Raw genomic sequence first — 15,079 nt, 5'->3', positions numbered from 1 at the left:
CCACCGGGGGAGTGCGTCACCCCCAAAACCCCTTCTTACCCCTCCCCTCCCTTCCCCTCCCATCCCTGCAGTATCTTGTTCTTCCCCACCTCGGGCTCCCTCAACATGGAGGACCTGCGCGTGGGGCACACCGTGTTTGTACGGTACGCCATGAGGTGCTTCTTCTCGGATCTGGCCACGGAGGCGATCAAGGTGGGGGGGTGGGTGGGGGGTGGCGAGGGTGTGTGTGTGTGTGTGCGTTGGAGGGGGTGGGGGGGGCGTTGGAGGGGGTGGGGGTGGGGGCGTAAACGGCCAAAAGCCTAAAAGCGGGAAGTCGAGTCGTCAACAGCAGTGTAATCCCTACCGCCGTAGCTCTCAGAGCTACAGCCAAGAGCTTGGATGGGGTGGGAGGTTTCTTCTGCATGTCGTACGAAGTGCAATTGCGTGTGGAATACTTTGAAATTATTTAAATGGCCGCACCGAAACTGTTCGTATGAGCACCACCTTGTGAACCGCTTTCCAATTTGCGAAAACCTCACTTGCCATTTTTTAAAGTGCCAGCTACAGCTGTAACTGCCCAGCTGTCAACTAACAACGGCCAACCAACTCGACAGGTTGAGGAGCTTAACTTTGTGAAGGTCATCGCCATGAACCTGGACACCTTGCTCTTCACCGCCTCGCTGTACTTTGACCGACAGGTGGGCGGGTGGGACTGTACGACATTGTACTGCCTTGTGCGTGGTACTGGTCAGGAGGGTTTTGGGGGGTTGGGGGGATGTACGAGCAAGGTTTGCGCGAAGAGGTAGCTAGCTTCACACGACAAAAGATCAGTAGCTAGAGACGGACGCTTTCCTCCCCTACTTCCCCTCCCCTCCCCTCCCTGCGTCCCGCGCAGTACATCTTTCCGTACTTCCCATTCCCCGAACCCAACCCCAACGCCTTCCCTTTCCCCGGCCCCCCTCCCTTCTTGTACGACAGAGCAACTGTGCCGCCTGCGGGGCCAATGTGGCGCCACTCGGGGGAGCCGCCCCCCGGTGTGAAACGTGTCAGGCAGCTGTGTATTGCTCCCCCACCTGTCGTACAGTCAACGCGCCAGCACACGGCAGTTTCTGTCGGTTGTGTTGCGAGCTGGCGGAGGTGTTCAATTTGTCATTCGACTCCTTCATCGAGTGGGTGCCTTTCCGGAAATGACTTTGTGTTGGTGTGTTGTACGACATGTGTATATACGTGTGCATGCGCTGAATTTGTGCGTGCGTGCGTGTGTGTGTGTGTGTGTGTGTGTGTGTTTGGCAGAGCAGGAGGTTCGGGAGAAGATTTGGAGGCGGGGGAAGCGAATGGCTGGGGGGTTGGGTGGGTGGGGGAGGAAAAGTGACGAACCGAATGGCGGTGGGTGGAGGTGAGGTGTGAGGTGTGAGGAGGGGTTGGTTACGGTGATGGGGGTGGGGGTGGGGCCAGCTGTGGAGGTCTTAGGAGCCCGGTGGGAGGTAGGCCTTCAGACCTGCATGGGGCGGGCGGTGTGTGTGAGTCTGTATGTATGAGTGCGGAGGCTGGCAGTGGTGGGGATGGGAACAGGGGGAGGGGGCCCGCCGTCGGGGTTGCCTGATAACCTCTCAATTTGATTCGTCCGTCGTCTCTGTGGCCGTACAGCCGTACGGGCTGAACGGGAGAACGGGAAGGGAAGGGGGTACGGGAGGCCGACTGGAGATTACGACCGGTAGGGGGGAAGGGAGGGGGGGAGGCGAGAGCGGCGGGCCGGGTTCGGATATAGCGGCGGTGAGGATGCTGAGGGGGGTGCTTCAGACATGAGCGTACCGGCGGCGGGTGGATTAGCAGGTATTACGCTGAGGCACAATATGCGGCACAATTTATGTTCGCACATCTGTATGTATGTATGTATGTATGTATGTATGTATGTATGTATGTATGTATGTGGTGCTCACGTCAATGTTCTGTCCTCTCTTTCCCTAGTTAATTGGTTAGTTGGTTAGTTAATCAGGAGCACTGCCTACGTCAGCACGCACAGCGGTTGTAGCAGTAGCAACAGTAGCTCGGGGGTTCGGGGTCGGGGGTGTTTTCGACCTGTGGAGGTGATGGGGGGTTGGAGGGGGTGTAGCAAGGCATCAAGCTATGTGCAGATGGGGGGGAGGAGAGGGGTGGGGGTATTGGGCGGTGAAGATGAAAGGGCCTCCGTGTCAGGAATAGCACCTCCCCAGACAAACCCCGTGGCATACATACATACGCACATATACACATACATATAAACACAACATACGATGTCCATACACGAACTGCCGTGGATAAGGCTGGCGGGGTGGGCAGGGGTGGGGTGGGGGCATGCAGGGAGGTGGCATGATGTACGGGGGTGGCTGCCAGCCGGGCCTGCCTTCGTTACGTTTCGTTAGGATTTCGTTGGGGTTCGTTCCCCGGGACCCAATCGGGTATTGGTTGGCGGTTGGTGACCTGGGTGCAATGGGGGAGTGTCAGCGGGGTGTGTGTGGCCCCCGACAGCCCCCCGCCCATGGGGCCGGGGAGCTCCCCCGTGCACATGGTGTCCACACATGGACACTCCTCCCGGCATTTCCCGCTTCTTCCGCGTCTCGGTTGCCTCCGCTGAGTGGGGGGTGGGGGGTGGGTTTACGTGGAGTTGGTTTATATATACGGGTTTATTTCCTTCCGCCTCTGTGTTTCTTTACTTCCTCTTCAACCTCACAGCAGCAGCAGCAGCTCCACAACCTACTCAAAACTAAAACTCTTCAACTTTTGAAGCCCACGCTTCATTCCCAACTACGTGTCTGTGTGTGCCGTTTCAGACGTCGCTACTGGGTTTTAATACACCGCTGCCACACCGTCTCGACTCGCGAATTGTTGGTTGGTCTGTATAGGAGCGGGGGCTAAGGCGCTGTTATGGAACTCCTTGGACATGCCGTACAACAGAATCCATTGTACGGATTCGTGTTACAAACTTTCGTAACTGTAACCCGGGATGGCTGCAACTGCTGCTGAATGCTGTTTCTTGTCATAATGGTTTGTATGTTTCTGTGTCTGTAGCAGCTGGCCCCGCTGAAAAGGCCTCTCGAGATGCTGGTGGTGGTCGCGCTTCGCGCGTATTTGTAGAGCCGTACTGTGCACCAGCTACTACAGTGTCTCTGTGCGCGCGTGTGTACCTCTGTGTATATGTGCGTATGTGTGCATGTATGTATGTCCAGGTATGTGCGTGTGTGTCCATGTGTTACATCGTGCACGTCTCACCGGCGACCCAAAAGCAGCCCGGCCCTAACCCGAACCATAAAGCGCAAACCGCCGACTCAAACGATCTTCCCCCCCCCCGCGGGGAGACCAAACTTGTGACGTGGATGATGGCGATAAGGAGGAGGGCGCCAGTGCAAGTTCATACAGCGGTAGTACGGCGGCATACTGATTGGCAATAGGCAATAGGCAAACAGGGGGCTAGTGGGGGACCCTACAAATAAACCATATTAATGGGGTGATGGACGATGCGTGGGAATACCTTCACTGCTGGTGCCCCGCGCACCGGCCTATAGCTAGGTAGGCCTAGCCCCTAACCTCCGCCCCCTCGAGCACTGGGCTCCATCCTGAGAGCAAATTCTGATGTCCACAAGCTCCATCACGGCATCGTGCCATGGTGCATACGCCGAGTAAAGCCATGGACACGTATCACAGCCTCCGACCGCGACCTAGTCGCTGCAATTAATATTTGGTGGCTACCATGAACACACACAGCTGCGGCAGCTGCAGCAACACCATCACCACAACCACCTCGAGACGCGCGAGGTAAGGGACTTCCGAAGCAACATGCGGGGAATCAACTTCGAACAATTTGTGACTGACAGCTGGCGCGGCCTCAATATTGGCCATTGCCCTATATGATGTGTGAAACCGGGGGGTGTATCTTCGCCCGTGGCAGCTACCCTGCGAAACCCTGCCTTCCCCGGTATTTCGGGGCACCCGAATCCAGTCACCCTAGTCAACTTTTTAGTGGATCGCTCAGGTTCCGCACCCACCACCAGCATCCAACGGAATCTGCCGGGTCGACAGCGGCCCAACTCCATTCCTGGTCGGCTCGCAGGTTAACTTTATTCCAGGTCACCACCGTCCATCAACTAGGGGCGCAATGCCTTCCACCATCGGAAGGACTTTTGACCCTATATGTCAGCTCCGCACTTGCTACTACTGCTAACGCCTTGTCAAAATCTTCCTGAATGAATGCATCACCGTTTGCACATTCCAAGACGAAGCGCGGGACGCCGCCCCAGCGGACATAAAACCGCAGTAGTTCATCCGCATCGACCCAAGGGGACATAGCCTCCTCACGCCCCGCCTTCAGCACCGACAAGGACCGGGGGCCCATCCTCACTAAAAGCTGCATGGCACGTCGCTGGACGTACTCCTACATGTGGTGGTAGAACGCACATCACAGGTGAACAGGTGACTTGCAAGGCCGAAAATCACTCGGGACTTAAGTGCAGGACAGTCGACGTGGCCAACAGCACCATTTACAAGTCTGGATACCTCTGACACACTGGACGGAGCCCTGTCGCGATCCACAACCGTGCCGTGCCGTGAAAGTAAAGCATTAACTGGAGGTCTTTTCGAGAGCTGTCCGAACAACACTTCACCAGTTAACAGGGGGGAAGCTCGCAGATGGTTGGGCGCCCAAGCTGTTTTGCTTTATGGGTTGATTACATCTCTTGATGTGTGGGATGGATAACCTGCTGGAGGCTACAAGTGATAACAGCTAGGTAGGTAAAGTGGCACACCGGAAGACCCATTTGCCCGGAGGGTCCAATCCATTCTGAGCTCCGTCACCAACTCATGTCGGCATGGAACCATGAGACTGTCTGCAGTTCCACACGTTTTCCCCTCGCATGAAAGCAACCCGGTTATCATGAAGATAGCTAAATGCAACACTGAATGGGTTTGCCGCTTGCGAAAGCAGCCGGGGTGAGCTGGTCGCCGCATGCATGCCAGGATGTATATCCCTGTCATAATGCGTCGGTTGCTAACACCTTTTCTTTCGTTCACATTGCTGGCTGGCCGCTAGAGGCACATAGAGTTTAAAGGGGATCCCACTTGGGCAGAGGGTCTGCAAACCGTGGAACATGAGGAGCACATGCAATATTCCTTCGTGTGGAATGATAATGGTGAAAGTAATCTTTCTTGGACTGGCCCTCAGGGCTCATGTGGACCCGTTTCGGAAGGTAAAGCAACTCAAGGTGTAAAACACACACACACACACACACACACACACACACACACACACACACACACACACACACACACACACACACACACACACACACACACACACACATTCGCTAATCCATCGATCTTCAGAATACGTGAAAATTTCGGTAACATCAGCAAGTCAAATGGATGATTACGCAAATCTGGCTTGTGGATACCATATTTATGCTTCATAGCTTCCTTACATGTACTCCTTGGGGCAAAAGCTCTTACATCAATCAGGAGGCTGAATTTAATGAAGCTGAGAAAGTAAGAAACAAATATGAAACAGGACAAGATCAAGAAACGACAATTACTGTAATCATGGTGAGACCTTATCATGTTTTTTTCCGATCACCAGGTTCTTGTGCGATGCTGTGGTGCAGGTGATCTTGAACGTGCTCTTCACCCTCATGTCCTCCCTTTCCTCTCCCTCCCCGTTCTTCTTTCCCTCCTTTCCCTCCTCTCTTTCCGCACACTGCTTACCCTGAAGGCGTCTCCTCTCCTCTTCCTATACTCTCTCCTCCGCTTCCTACAATCTCTCCTGCTCTTCCTCGCCTTACTGTGAATACTTTGCTCATTAATTTTGCAGACGCACAGCCCGGTTTTAATGCGCAACTCCTCTTCCTGCAGTTCTCGTACAAAACGTTCATTACTGCTAGTTCTTTTTTTATCATTTCTTCTTTTTACTTGACGCTTCCCTTTGCCATTTTTTCGGCTGTCACATCCCATATGCCTGCGTCATGAGAACTTTTGTAACCGCCATATGCTCGGCCACTCCTTTACACTGCACATCTTTCGGACTTCTGCGCTCTTCATTTTACCATACTTTCCATATTATTCAATAACACCGCGCCAAAGCCCCGAACGCAGCGCCTTGTTTTACGGCGTTCCTTCCGGATTGCGCAAAGAGTAATTGTGTCTCAGTCCTAGCATGCTCGTCCATTTCATCCAACATCTAGGTACTTGCCCACCTTCTAGGTGGGCAAGCCAACGTACTGGGAGCAGTGATTGAGAAACGCAGTGCCAGCCACAGCTACAACCATCACCACCGTGATGTGCAACTGCCTGCCAGAGAGGTTGAGAGTCGGGGAGAGGTTCTAAAAATGATGACTAATTTAGAAACCAAACATCGTTGTAACTTACTAACTGCCAGTTTCTGTTAGATGCGAAGGTGCTGATGTCTCTTCTCCTAAGGGATTGTGGGATTGTCGTGTGCAGCTTCTCTCTCTGTGCATCCGATCACTAATCCTCACTTTACCTACTTGCTAACGACCGGGCATGAGACTGCAGGACGGCGACGCACACCAGTACATCAGCTAATCTTGCAAATGTCCTGGCACTTTGTAATCCAGATTAAGGGGAAATGTTCGTCTCCGACTTGAAGAAGACAGGCGGCCGTTTCTTAACTTCCTTTGCACCGTTTCCGAAGTAATAAATATCCGAACTTCCATTTTCATGTCATACACTCATTGCCCAACGCGTTTTGTTATCTTGTTCGTGTCGCTTCTTATTTTTTGACTTGCGTCTCTCGAGGAGAATAATGGGGCCGGCGGGCGTAACGTTACACCGCGCAACCATGTACGACTATGTATGATGAGCGTTGTTAAAATTCTGGTCGCATGTGCGCCCCTTGATGGATATCCGTTGTGGGTCGAAACTTAATGCTGGCCAGGGCGCTTAGCGATGCCGAGCATCAGAATATTTTCCAAGGTTTAACTTCCATTTATAAACTTCAGCAACTCTTCCAGCAGATCGCAATGCTTACTGCGATAGGAACGCTCCATTTCCTTCACCGCGCTTTAGGTTTCTTTTCCCGATAAAGGCACCTTGAAATCATCCTTTCAGCCCATATTTTGACGTTTCCTCGTCGTCCTTGCGGATGCGGCTCTTTCTCTCCGTCCTGCCTTGCGACGTTGTAACTTGCGAGTCGAAATCTGCGTACTTGACTGTTGTACGCAGACTGTTGTAGGATTGGGAATCATAGAATCATCGGGGCTTCAATTATTTGGCGCGATTGGCGCCATTTACCTTTTTTTAACACCAATCACAGGACAGGATTGATGACAGATGATCTCCGCCCACCACAAAGGCATGCGATCTGTCAGAGCTAATAAGTACAGAGCACAGAGCTAAAACCCTGTCGGTGCGTTAACGAGCGACTGGTCAAATCCCCGACTGCAAGGTGCGACCGTGAACAACGAGCATGCTGTGGCTTAACACACTGGCTGGCGCCAGCGGCACTGGAAAGCAGGGGTAATGGAAAAAAATTCAAGAAGTTTCACAGTAGTTTTGCAGTGTTTTCGAGTTTAAACATTCTCAGGAAAAACGATAGGGACTTCCTGAGAGTGCCGGCCGTTGCTGGGCTGGTGCCGCTGCTGTAGCTGTGCCGATTTGCTGTTCACGAAATAATGAACGAGCAGTTTGTTTGTCGATCATGGCACGTGCAAAGACGCTTATTGGAACGCGCGATTTTAGTAATCATAGCTTTCCAGAGGCGAAGCAGGACGTCTGAAGAGGGGTTTGACCTGCCCTGCAGTACGGACGACCTTCGTATTAGCCAATGATAAGGTTACCAACCGAAAAAAAATTTAAACCTTATCCACAGCTCTTTCACTCTCACGGAGGTATAGCCCGCCAGATCATATTTCGAGCTTCAACTGGTCGCACGTGTTCATCCGAAAATTTCAAAGCAGATGTTCTTAGAAGTAATGTTATCTTTATGCCCCAATTTTCGCACCCGCCACAGCACCTCACCAGAGAATTCGCCCAGCCGCGTACCACAGAAGGATTCAAACATTTCCCGATAGCTTCTCATCTGGAAGCAGTAATTTACACTAGCGCAGTAATTTACATCTTTGGCATAGTCCTCATCGATAGGCCTCCTAGGAGGCATGTAAATGCTCTCATGCCTTGGCTCCATCGCTAATGTGGAGCCCGCCAGCTAAGAAGCGATTTTATATGGTTGTTTCAAGAATTTCTATGATCTTTTGATAAAAAGCGACTTGCTTTCCATGGAGCGAATTCCGCCCCGGGGTTCTGATAGAAGCAACCACAGTCATTGCGCCTTTCGTATAGTCGTTATTTATCTTTAGTCATTATGTGTGAGAAAAGGCCATGCGAAGTCATTCTGTCATACCCCCATGGCATTAGAGGACGTTAAGGGATGGCAATAAAGGCCTTAGGATTGAACCTGAATGTATGCCAAAGATTCCTGCATATTTGTATAAACGACCTCCTTTACGCAGTCACGGACATCAAGCTTCCCCCACCATCGGGGTGGGCGGGAACGCCCACCAACGAAATTAACCGAACACAACTGAATTACAACCTTAATAATGCGGAGCCCACGGCCCGGAATTCATGTTAACAAAAATAACTACATGATCATAATTTATTGCTTCATTTATATCATGCAACTGTAGCTCGGCCTTGGCACTTTTATAGAAGTAAGCCCTTTGTAGGGCATTCCATCGCACTCACTACTGCTCAGTTTTTGGACAGGCACGCTTCACACCCTGCTAAGACGCGATGACTGCGTGTGTGGTGGCATCCTTTCTTGCGCCTTTGCTCGCCGCGCTTCTTTTGGTGACGCCGCAGCCCGGCGCACGCAGCCAGTCAACCCAAAATAATCGGCCAGCCGGTAATATCACTGGTAAGTTTGCTGACTCTGTAACCTAAGCAAAAACTGCTCGTCAGACTCGTTTTTGCATTCAGCTTCTCCTTGCTTCTATTCCTTGAGCGGTACGCCCAGTCGTGCGCAACAGACGGAGAAAAAGGGGGAAATGATGAAGGATCTAGACAAACGGCGAAGGCCAATATTTGGCTAAATTCCTGATCCATTTATTTTAAAGTCGACAGACATACCCTACCGGTTCTGTAAAGCTAACGCCGTTCAACCGCAGGGCAAGCTCCCATATGTTGGACCTGTAAAACTTCTCGTGCTGAGCAGCAAATGCTGACTCTTATCTTATTATTCCCGGGTTGACCAGGAAAGGATTTGAGCAAACGGGGGCTACAATCGGCTACAGCTGTCGTATACTAAATAGCCTTTCAGTTGCTGAGCTAGCTTTCTCCCACTTCCCCCCCTATTACGGCAAGCCGCAGCCTCCCACATGCACGGCCTGAAATTCGGGTTGGGTTTTTCCTTCCTGGACGGTATATTCCCTTGGGTTTCAGACTTTAGGAATCATCAAGTTTTGTCCAAAACGTGTACCAGTACCGCCCGTCTCCAGCTCAAAATACTCAAACAGATGACGTATCCTCAGGTTGTTGCTTTGTTGACCGGAAGAAAAGAGCGGCACACACACACACACACACACACACACACACACACACACACACACACACACACACACACACACACACACACACACACACACACACACACACACACACACACACACACACACACACACACACACACACACACACACACACACACACACACACACACACGGACGGCATACACAGCTTCCAAATGTAAAAATGGTTATCTTCATCAACGCAACCTTCATCAAGCCCGCACACGCTACGTTTCTTTCGCCTCCATGCAGTGTAATGCATGTATCATCCATCCCCCATGCCCCTCCTCTCCCCAGTGCTCGGGCCTTGTCGCGTGAGTGGATCAATCAGCGGCCTCTTCCCACCCGTACTTCCTCCCCTTAAAAACCAGCCCAGCAACCCACTGGCCACTGAACAAACCGAATCCAACTCCTTCCCCCCTTCGTTGCCATCAGGAATCATTTCTTGCCTGGAGCTGGAGGACGTCCCCAGCTGCTACATCAACCAACAGCCCGGCGGGAATAATGTATACCGACTGGTCTTCTGTGCTGACGTCATGTCCGGTCCGCCAGATGACGGCGGCGTCATTCCCTTGGGCACCCTGGTCAGCGTATCGTACGACAAGATCATGAACGGTGTCATGTATTCGTGCACGGTGCCCAGCCTGCTGCGTAATGATGGCGGGGAAGAGGAGGGGGAGGACGAGGAACAGCCGCAGCGGCAGCGACGGATGCTGGAGGCGGGTCAGCAGCACCAGCATCACCAGCAGCATCACCAGCATCAGGAGCGGCCCCAACAGCGGCAGCGGCAGCGGGCGCTTCTCGGAGAGTCCATCACCACCCCCACGTCCCTCCGGATCTTGGTGTACATCGCGTCGTTCTGCGGATATGACACACCGGCCTCAGTCACAACAGAGGTGCGATACACGCGTTTGTTACATCCTTTAATGGGCGGCTGTGTGCGGTATGACCTGGCTAGGCTGGTTGGTTGATTCGGTTATTGAGTGTTAGTTGGTGGGTGGTTTGATGTTGGTTGATGTCCTGGTGGGGATACCGCGTCCGACTTCCCAGTGTGTCATCTCATGGCCGCATCAGGAACTGCAATGTACTGCCATGCCGTACTGGGATCACCCTCTACCTGACCTGATCTGATCCGACCCGACCCGACCCGGTCGGCGCCTCTACCCGATATCACCCCCATCGGGACACCGTCCGATGTCGACGAACGCAAAAGAAGCCTAGAAGACCCCACATACATACGTACATACATACATACATGCGCATGTTCTATGTGGCACATTCCAACCCCACCCGATTTTACCAACTTCCAATGCCCCCAACCCATGAATCCAATACACACAGCAAGTCACCGACCTGCTCTTAACCGGCAAATGGACCTGGCGCAAACGCTCTCTGGCAGCCTACTTCAGCTCGTGCAGCTACGGCCAGGTCAGCTTGCTACCTGAGAACATCCGGGTCCTGGGGCCCGTGACGGTTCCCTGCAACGGGACGTTGAGGGAGCCCCAGCCCTTCAGCAGCGGAGGCAAGTTCACAACCTCCCAATGCACCCAGGATGACAACATGAAGAAGTGGCATTACTGGCTGGACGCCTGGGCGGCAGAAACCCACGACGTGGATGCCCGGGACTACCACCACAGGGTGCTGCTTCTTCCTAGCGGCTTTTCGGCGCGTGTTGCCGGTGAGTGGAGAGTAAGTAGTGGTTGGTGACAGCAAACCGTAGCCAGCACTAACATGAATTCAGAGCGATAGGCAGTCAGTCAGTCAGCTGGTGACAAGAGGAAGGGAGTGGAGGGCGCTAAGAACGTAAACAGGAGCAAAGCAGCAACAGCAGGAAACAGTGATGCAATGCGAAAAACACGTGTGTGTGTTCCATTAACTGGGGCCGTGGGCTAGGGCTAGAGCTAGCTCGAGGGGCACTTCACGAGGGGCCCGGGTCCCCAGTGCCTTCCAGAGTGTGAGCGGTGGTGATGGTAATCGGGCGCGAGCGTCTGCCTCTAATAGGGGCAGTAGTGCCCGCATTGCTAGGCCTGTCCTGTCCCCTGCGCGACCTTATCCCTGCGATACCCTAACAAACCGCCCATCCAAGCGCGCTGTGGGACTTGGGGTATATCACCTTGGGGAGCTGCGGGCCAGGGGAATGTCTCTATCTGGTACTCTCCTGAGCCGTGGTAGGGGGGTTGCCGTGTGTACATGCCCCTTATCGCGGCATGTACACTGGGTGTATTGGGTAATGCGGCCACCGTTAGGTGGACACCACCGGTGATTGATCTGCTCGGACCCACTGAATATATAAATAATCCATATTCATCCTATACACCTCGTCCTGGCATTGTGTCCCTGGAAGGTCACTGCTTCGAATCCTCCCGGGTGGGAAGTAGGAGTAGGATTCCCTCCCTTTCATGCGTTATCGGGGGATACGTCCCCATCCCCATGACGACGGACGGGCGGTGGTGGGCCGACCCGGCTAAAGGGACATCTGACCGAGAACGACCCAGAACGGACTCAGGGTTGTTATTGGCACCCCGCCGCTGCCCTTGATACGGCTGAATACATATTGAATACCGGTGGTGGTGGTGATGGTGGTGGTGGGTGCTGAAGAAGGGAACTAACCTGACTAACCCAACTGTGCACACGTATGTGCGTCTGTCCGGGCCTGCCTGGCCACCAGGCTGTAACGGCTTCTCGGGCACCGCAACTGCCGGCCGTTGGTCGTTGGACCGTACGGCAGTCAACAACTGGGGATCTGGGCTGGTGTGGTGGAGCGGCGACAACTTTGCGGATTTGGAAGTTATCTTCCATGAGATCGGTCACAACTACGGCATGGCGCATGCGAATGTTCCCGGGGGCTGCAAAGTGGGCTGGGGGGACCAGTGCGACCACACATGCGCCATGGGCTCGGCGTCCGTCGGTCAGGGCATTCGGTGCCTCAATGCGCCGCATAATTGGCAGGTGTGCGGGCGGGTGGCGACGTGTCGAGTCAGGGGGGACTGGCGCCTGGCTGGCTGATAGTGGGGCTTGCTTTGTACCGTTGTGTGTCGTACGCGGCGTGTGGGGTCTGGGTGGGTATGTGCAGGAAATGTGTAAAGGGAGGCGGAGGGTTTTGGTGCGTGTACGTATGTATGTATGTATGTATGCTTGCGGGGGGAATGCGATGTGGGCCGGCAGAGGACTGTGAAGCACTGTTGGGCAGCGGGACAGACAGGCAGACAGACAGACAAGAGGAGCGACGTGGCGGCCAAACAGCCATCCGCGTGGGATGAAATGTGGGGTGAAAGGTGGTTGGAGGTGGTTGGGGGCCATCTAATGGAAGGTCTGGGCGGGAAGGGAAGCAAGGGGAATCCCCTGGAGAAGAAAGGATGCCAGCAGTAGCAGCAGCAGTAGCAGCAGCAGTAGCAGCAGCAGTAGCAGCAGCAGTAGCAGCAGCAGTAGCAGTAGCAGCAGCAGTAGCAGAAGCAGCCGGAGGGTCCGTGCGCGCTTGCTATGGGGGCCGAATGGATTACAAAATCCAAAGTCGGATCCGGATTCAGGGGGTGGTTGATGGCTACAAAAGCAAAGGCCTGTTGCGTGCATGTCAAGGTTTAGATCCGTTCCAGCCATCACGGCATCCAACCATCACGGCATACGTACGCACACGCCATCCGCAGGTTGGCTGGGGCAGCAAGCCGTTACTACGGCTGGACGATGCAAGCCTTCCGTACGGCAGTCCGGTTGCCGTACGCGTCCCCTCGCAGATGAGCGGCGCGCTGGTCAGCTCCGTCATTGTAACGGGTGGCGGACTGCCGTACGGCCAGCGACTGTTCATCTCCGCACGCACCAACACCTACTCGTACGATTTACCTTGGGATTTCTGGAACGACAACGTGCCATACCTGCTGATGCACACGTACAGCGGGACTGACGCTATGCCGTACTCTGCGACGGTCCAAGTGGGGGAGATCGGCGTCGGTAACACGTGGCGCGACGTCAACAGCAGCCTTGTCGTACGGTTTGATTCATGGGATCGGACCGCCGGTGCTGCCGTACGGATCTGCCGCCGCGTTGCCGCCACCGAGGCCAACTGTTATGACGGCTTGGATGACGACTGTGACTTTTTACCAGATGCTATGGATCCAGATTGTCGAGGTGCAGTAGGCGCAGATGCTGGGGAAGCCACTGCCGGAGACAGCGACATCGGCGGCATCACATCCAGGCTGAAACCGCCACCGCCGCCGCCACGACCGCGCTTGCGGCCACCTTCGCCACAACCTGCATTACAAAGTACGCTACTAACTGTTGAGGCGCCGCTTCCGCTGCCCTCGTCGCCGTCGTCATCGCCGTCGTCGTCGCCGTCGTCGTCGCCGTCGCCGTTGCCGTCATCGTCGTCGTCGCTGTCGCCGTTGCCGTCGTCGTCGCCGTCGTCATCGCCGTCGTCGTCGCCGTCATCGTCGCCGTCGTCGTCGTCGTCGCCGTCGTCGTCGCCGTCGTCGTCGCCGTCGCCGTCATCGTCGCCGTCGCCGTCGTCGTCGTCGTCGCCGCCGCCGTCGCCGTCGCCGTCGTCGTCGCCGTTGCCGTCGTCATCGTCGCTGTCGTCTACGCCATCGCCGTCGCTCTGGGCCGCCCTGCAGTTTGCTGAAATCCCGTCCCCGCCGCCCCAGCCTCCGGCGCGCAAGCCTTTGCCGCCTCCGTCGCCTCGCCGACCGCCGCGCCCTCCATCGCCCCGCCCGAGCCGCAAACCGCCGCCACAACTAAAACGATTTCCAAGCCCGCCCGTACTTCGTGGCCAGTAGCGTGAACGGCGGTGATTATAATTGTGATTCTTCTGCAGTTATGGGGAGTAACTTGTTGAGCAGGTTGGTGCGGCCGTCGGTGGCCGCTGTTGGTTATCTGTTTGTAGAGGGGTCGGCCGCCATTGGAGAGCCACGTCACTATCGGGGGGGGGCGGAGGGGTCCTTGAGGGATAAAACCCGACACGACACGACACGACAGGGTGGCAGCAGCAGCGCCCCTCCCCTTGCGTAGCAGTGGTGGCGGGCAGCGGTGGGGGGTTCCGCCTTCTCTAGGAGTGGGCGGGAGAGGGAGAGCAGTGGGTGGTTGTTTGGTTGGGATGAAGTGGAGGTGGGTACTTGGGATTGTGTCTGTATGTATGTAGGACTGGCGGGGGGAATACGCGGGGGCCCAGAAGGGCAGTGGAAGCAAATCTCGCTGCCTTTTAGTTAAATATACGGTGATGCAATTGGGTCATCGAATTGCTTCATTGCCGCGGTTTCGTTGTTGTTGGTGATGTTGTTGGTTGTGGTGGTTGTGGTGGTTGTGGTGGTGGTTCGTTAGGGCTCGTTAATGAGTTCGTCCGTTGCAATGCAGCGTCATCACGTTCGAGTGCGGCGGTTAAACATGTTTTGAAGGTCAATTCTTTTACGGTCCATACTTTTTTCGGGTTATGAGGGCATCTGGTATCTATCTATCTGGTATGCGCATGTCGGATGGAAGTTAGAAGAGATTCCGCTTGGCAATCAAGCAAGACGTTCACCCAGTCAGCTATCTAACGAGCAGGCGAAGGCCATTAGCAAGGCAAA

The 15,079-nt window shown here is 54.5% G+C and overlaps 2 protein-coding genes across 2 annotated transcripts in view; both read left to right on the top strand.

Annotated features, from left to right (window-relative positions):
- Nucleotides 1-2,743, top strand: part of VOLCADRAFT_98871 (uncharacterized protein) — a gene marked incomplete at both ends in the record, with an annotated part of 3,640 nt that extends 897 nt beyond the window's left edge. Inside the window, 5 exons of the mRNA XM_002957726.1 lie at nt 72-192; nt 594-677; nt 875-1,013; nt 1,064-1,148; nt 2,692-2,743. Of these exons, the coding sequence (XP_002957772.1) occupies nt 72-192; nt 594-677; nt 875-1,013; nt 1,064-1,148; nt 2,692-2,743 (481 nt within the window). The remainder of the gene's footprint in view (nt 1-71; nt 193-593; nt 678-874; nt 1,014-1,063; nt 1,149-2,691) is intronic.
- Nucleotides 2,744-8,754: 6,011 nt separating this feature from the next.
- On the top strand, nt 8,755-14,298 carry VOLCADRAFT_98870 (uncharacterized protein; the record flags this gene model as incomplete). Its single annotated transcript, XM_002957725.1, has 7 exons — nt 8,755-8,878; nt 9,963-10,070; nt 10,197-10,423; nt 10,869-11,205; nt 12,196-12,476; nt 13,259-13,784; nt 14,162-14,298. 7 exons carry the CDS (start codon nt 8,755-8,757, stop codon nt 14,296-14,298), a joined length of 1,740 nt encoding a protein of 579 aa, XP_002957771.1.
- Nucleotides 14,299-15,079: the final 781 nt, after the last annotated feature.

This window comes from Volvox carteri (assembly GCF_000143455.1).
Source record: "Volvox carteri f. nagariensis unplaced genomic scaffold VOLCAscaffold_78, whole genome shotgun sequence".
NCBI classification, from domain to species: domain Eukaryota; kingdom Viridiplantae; phylum Chlorophyta; class Chlorophyceae; order Chlamydomonadales; family Volvocaceae; genus Volvox; species Volvox carteri.
This window is presented reverse-complemented; position numbering and strand designations above follow the sequence as displayed.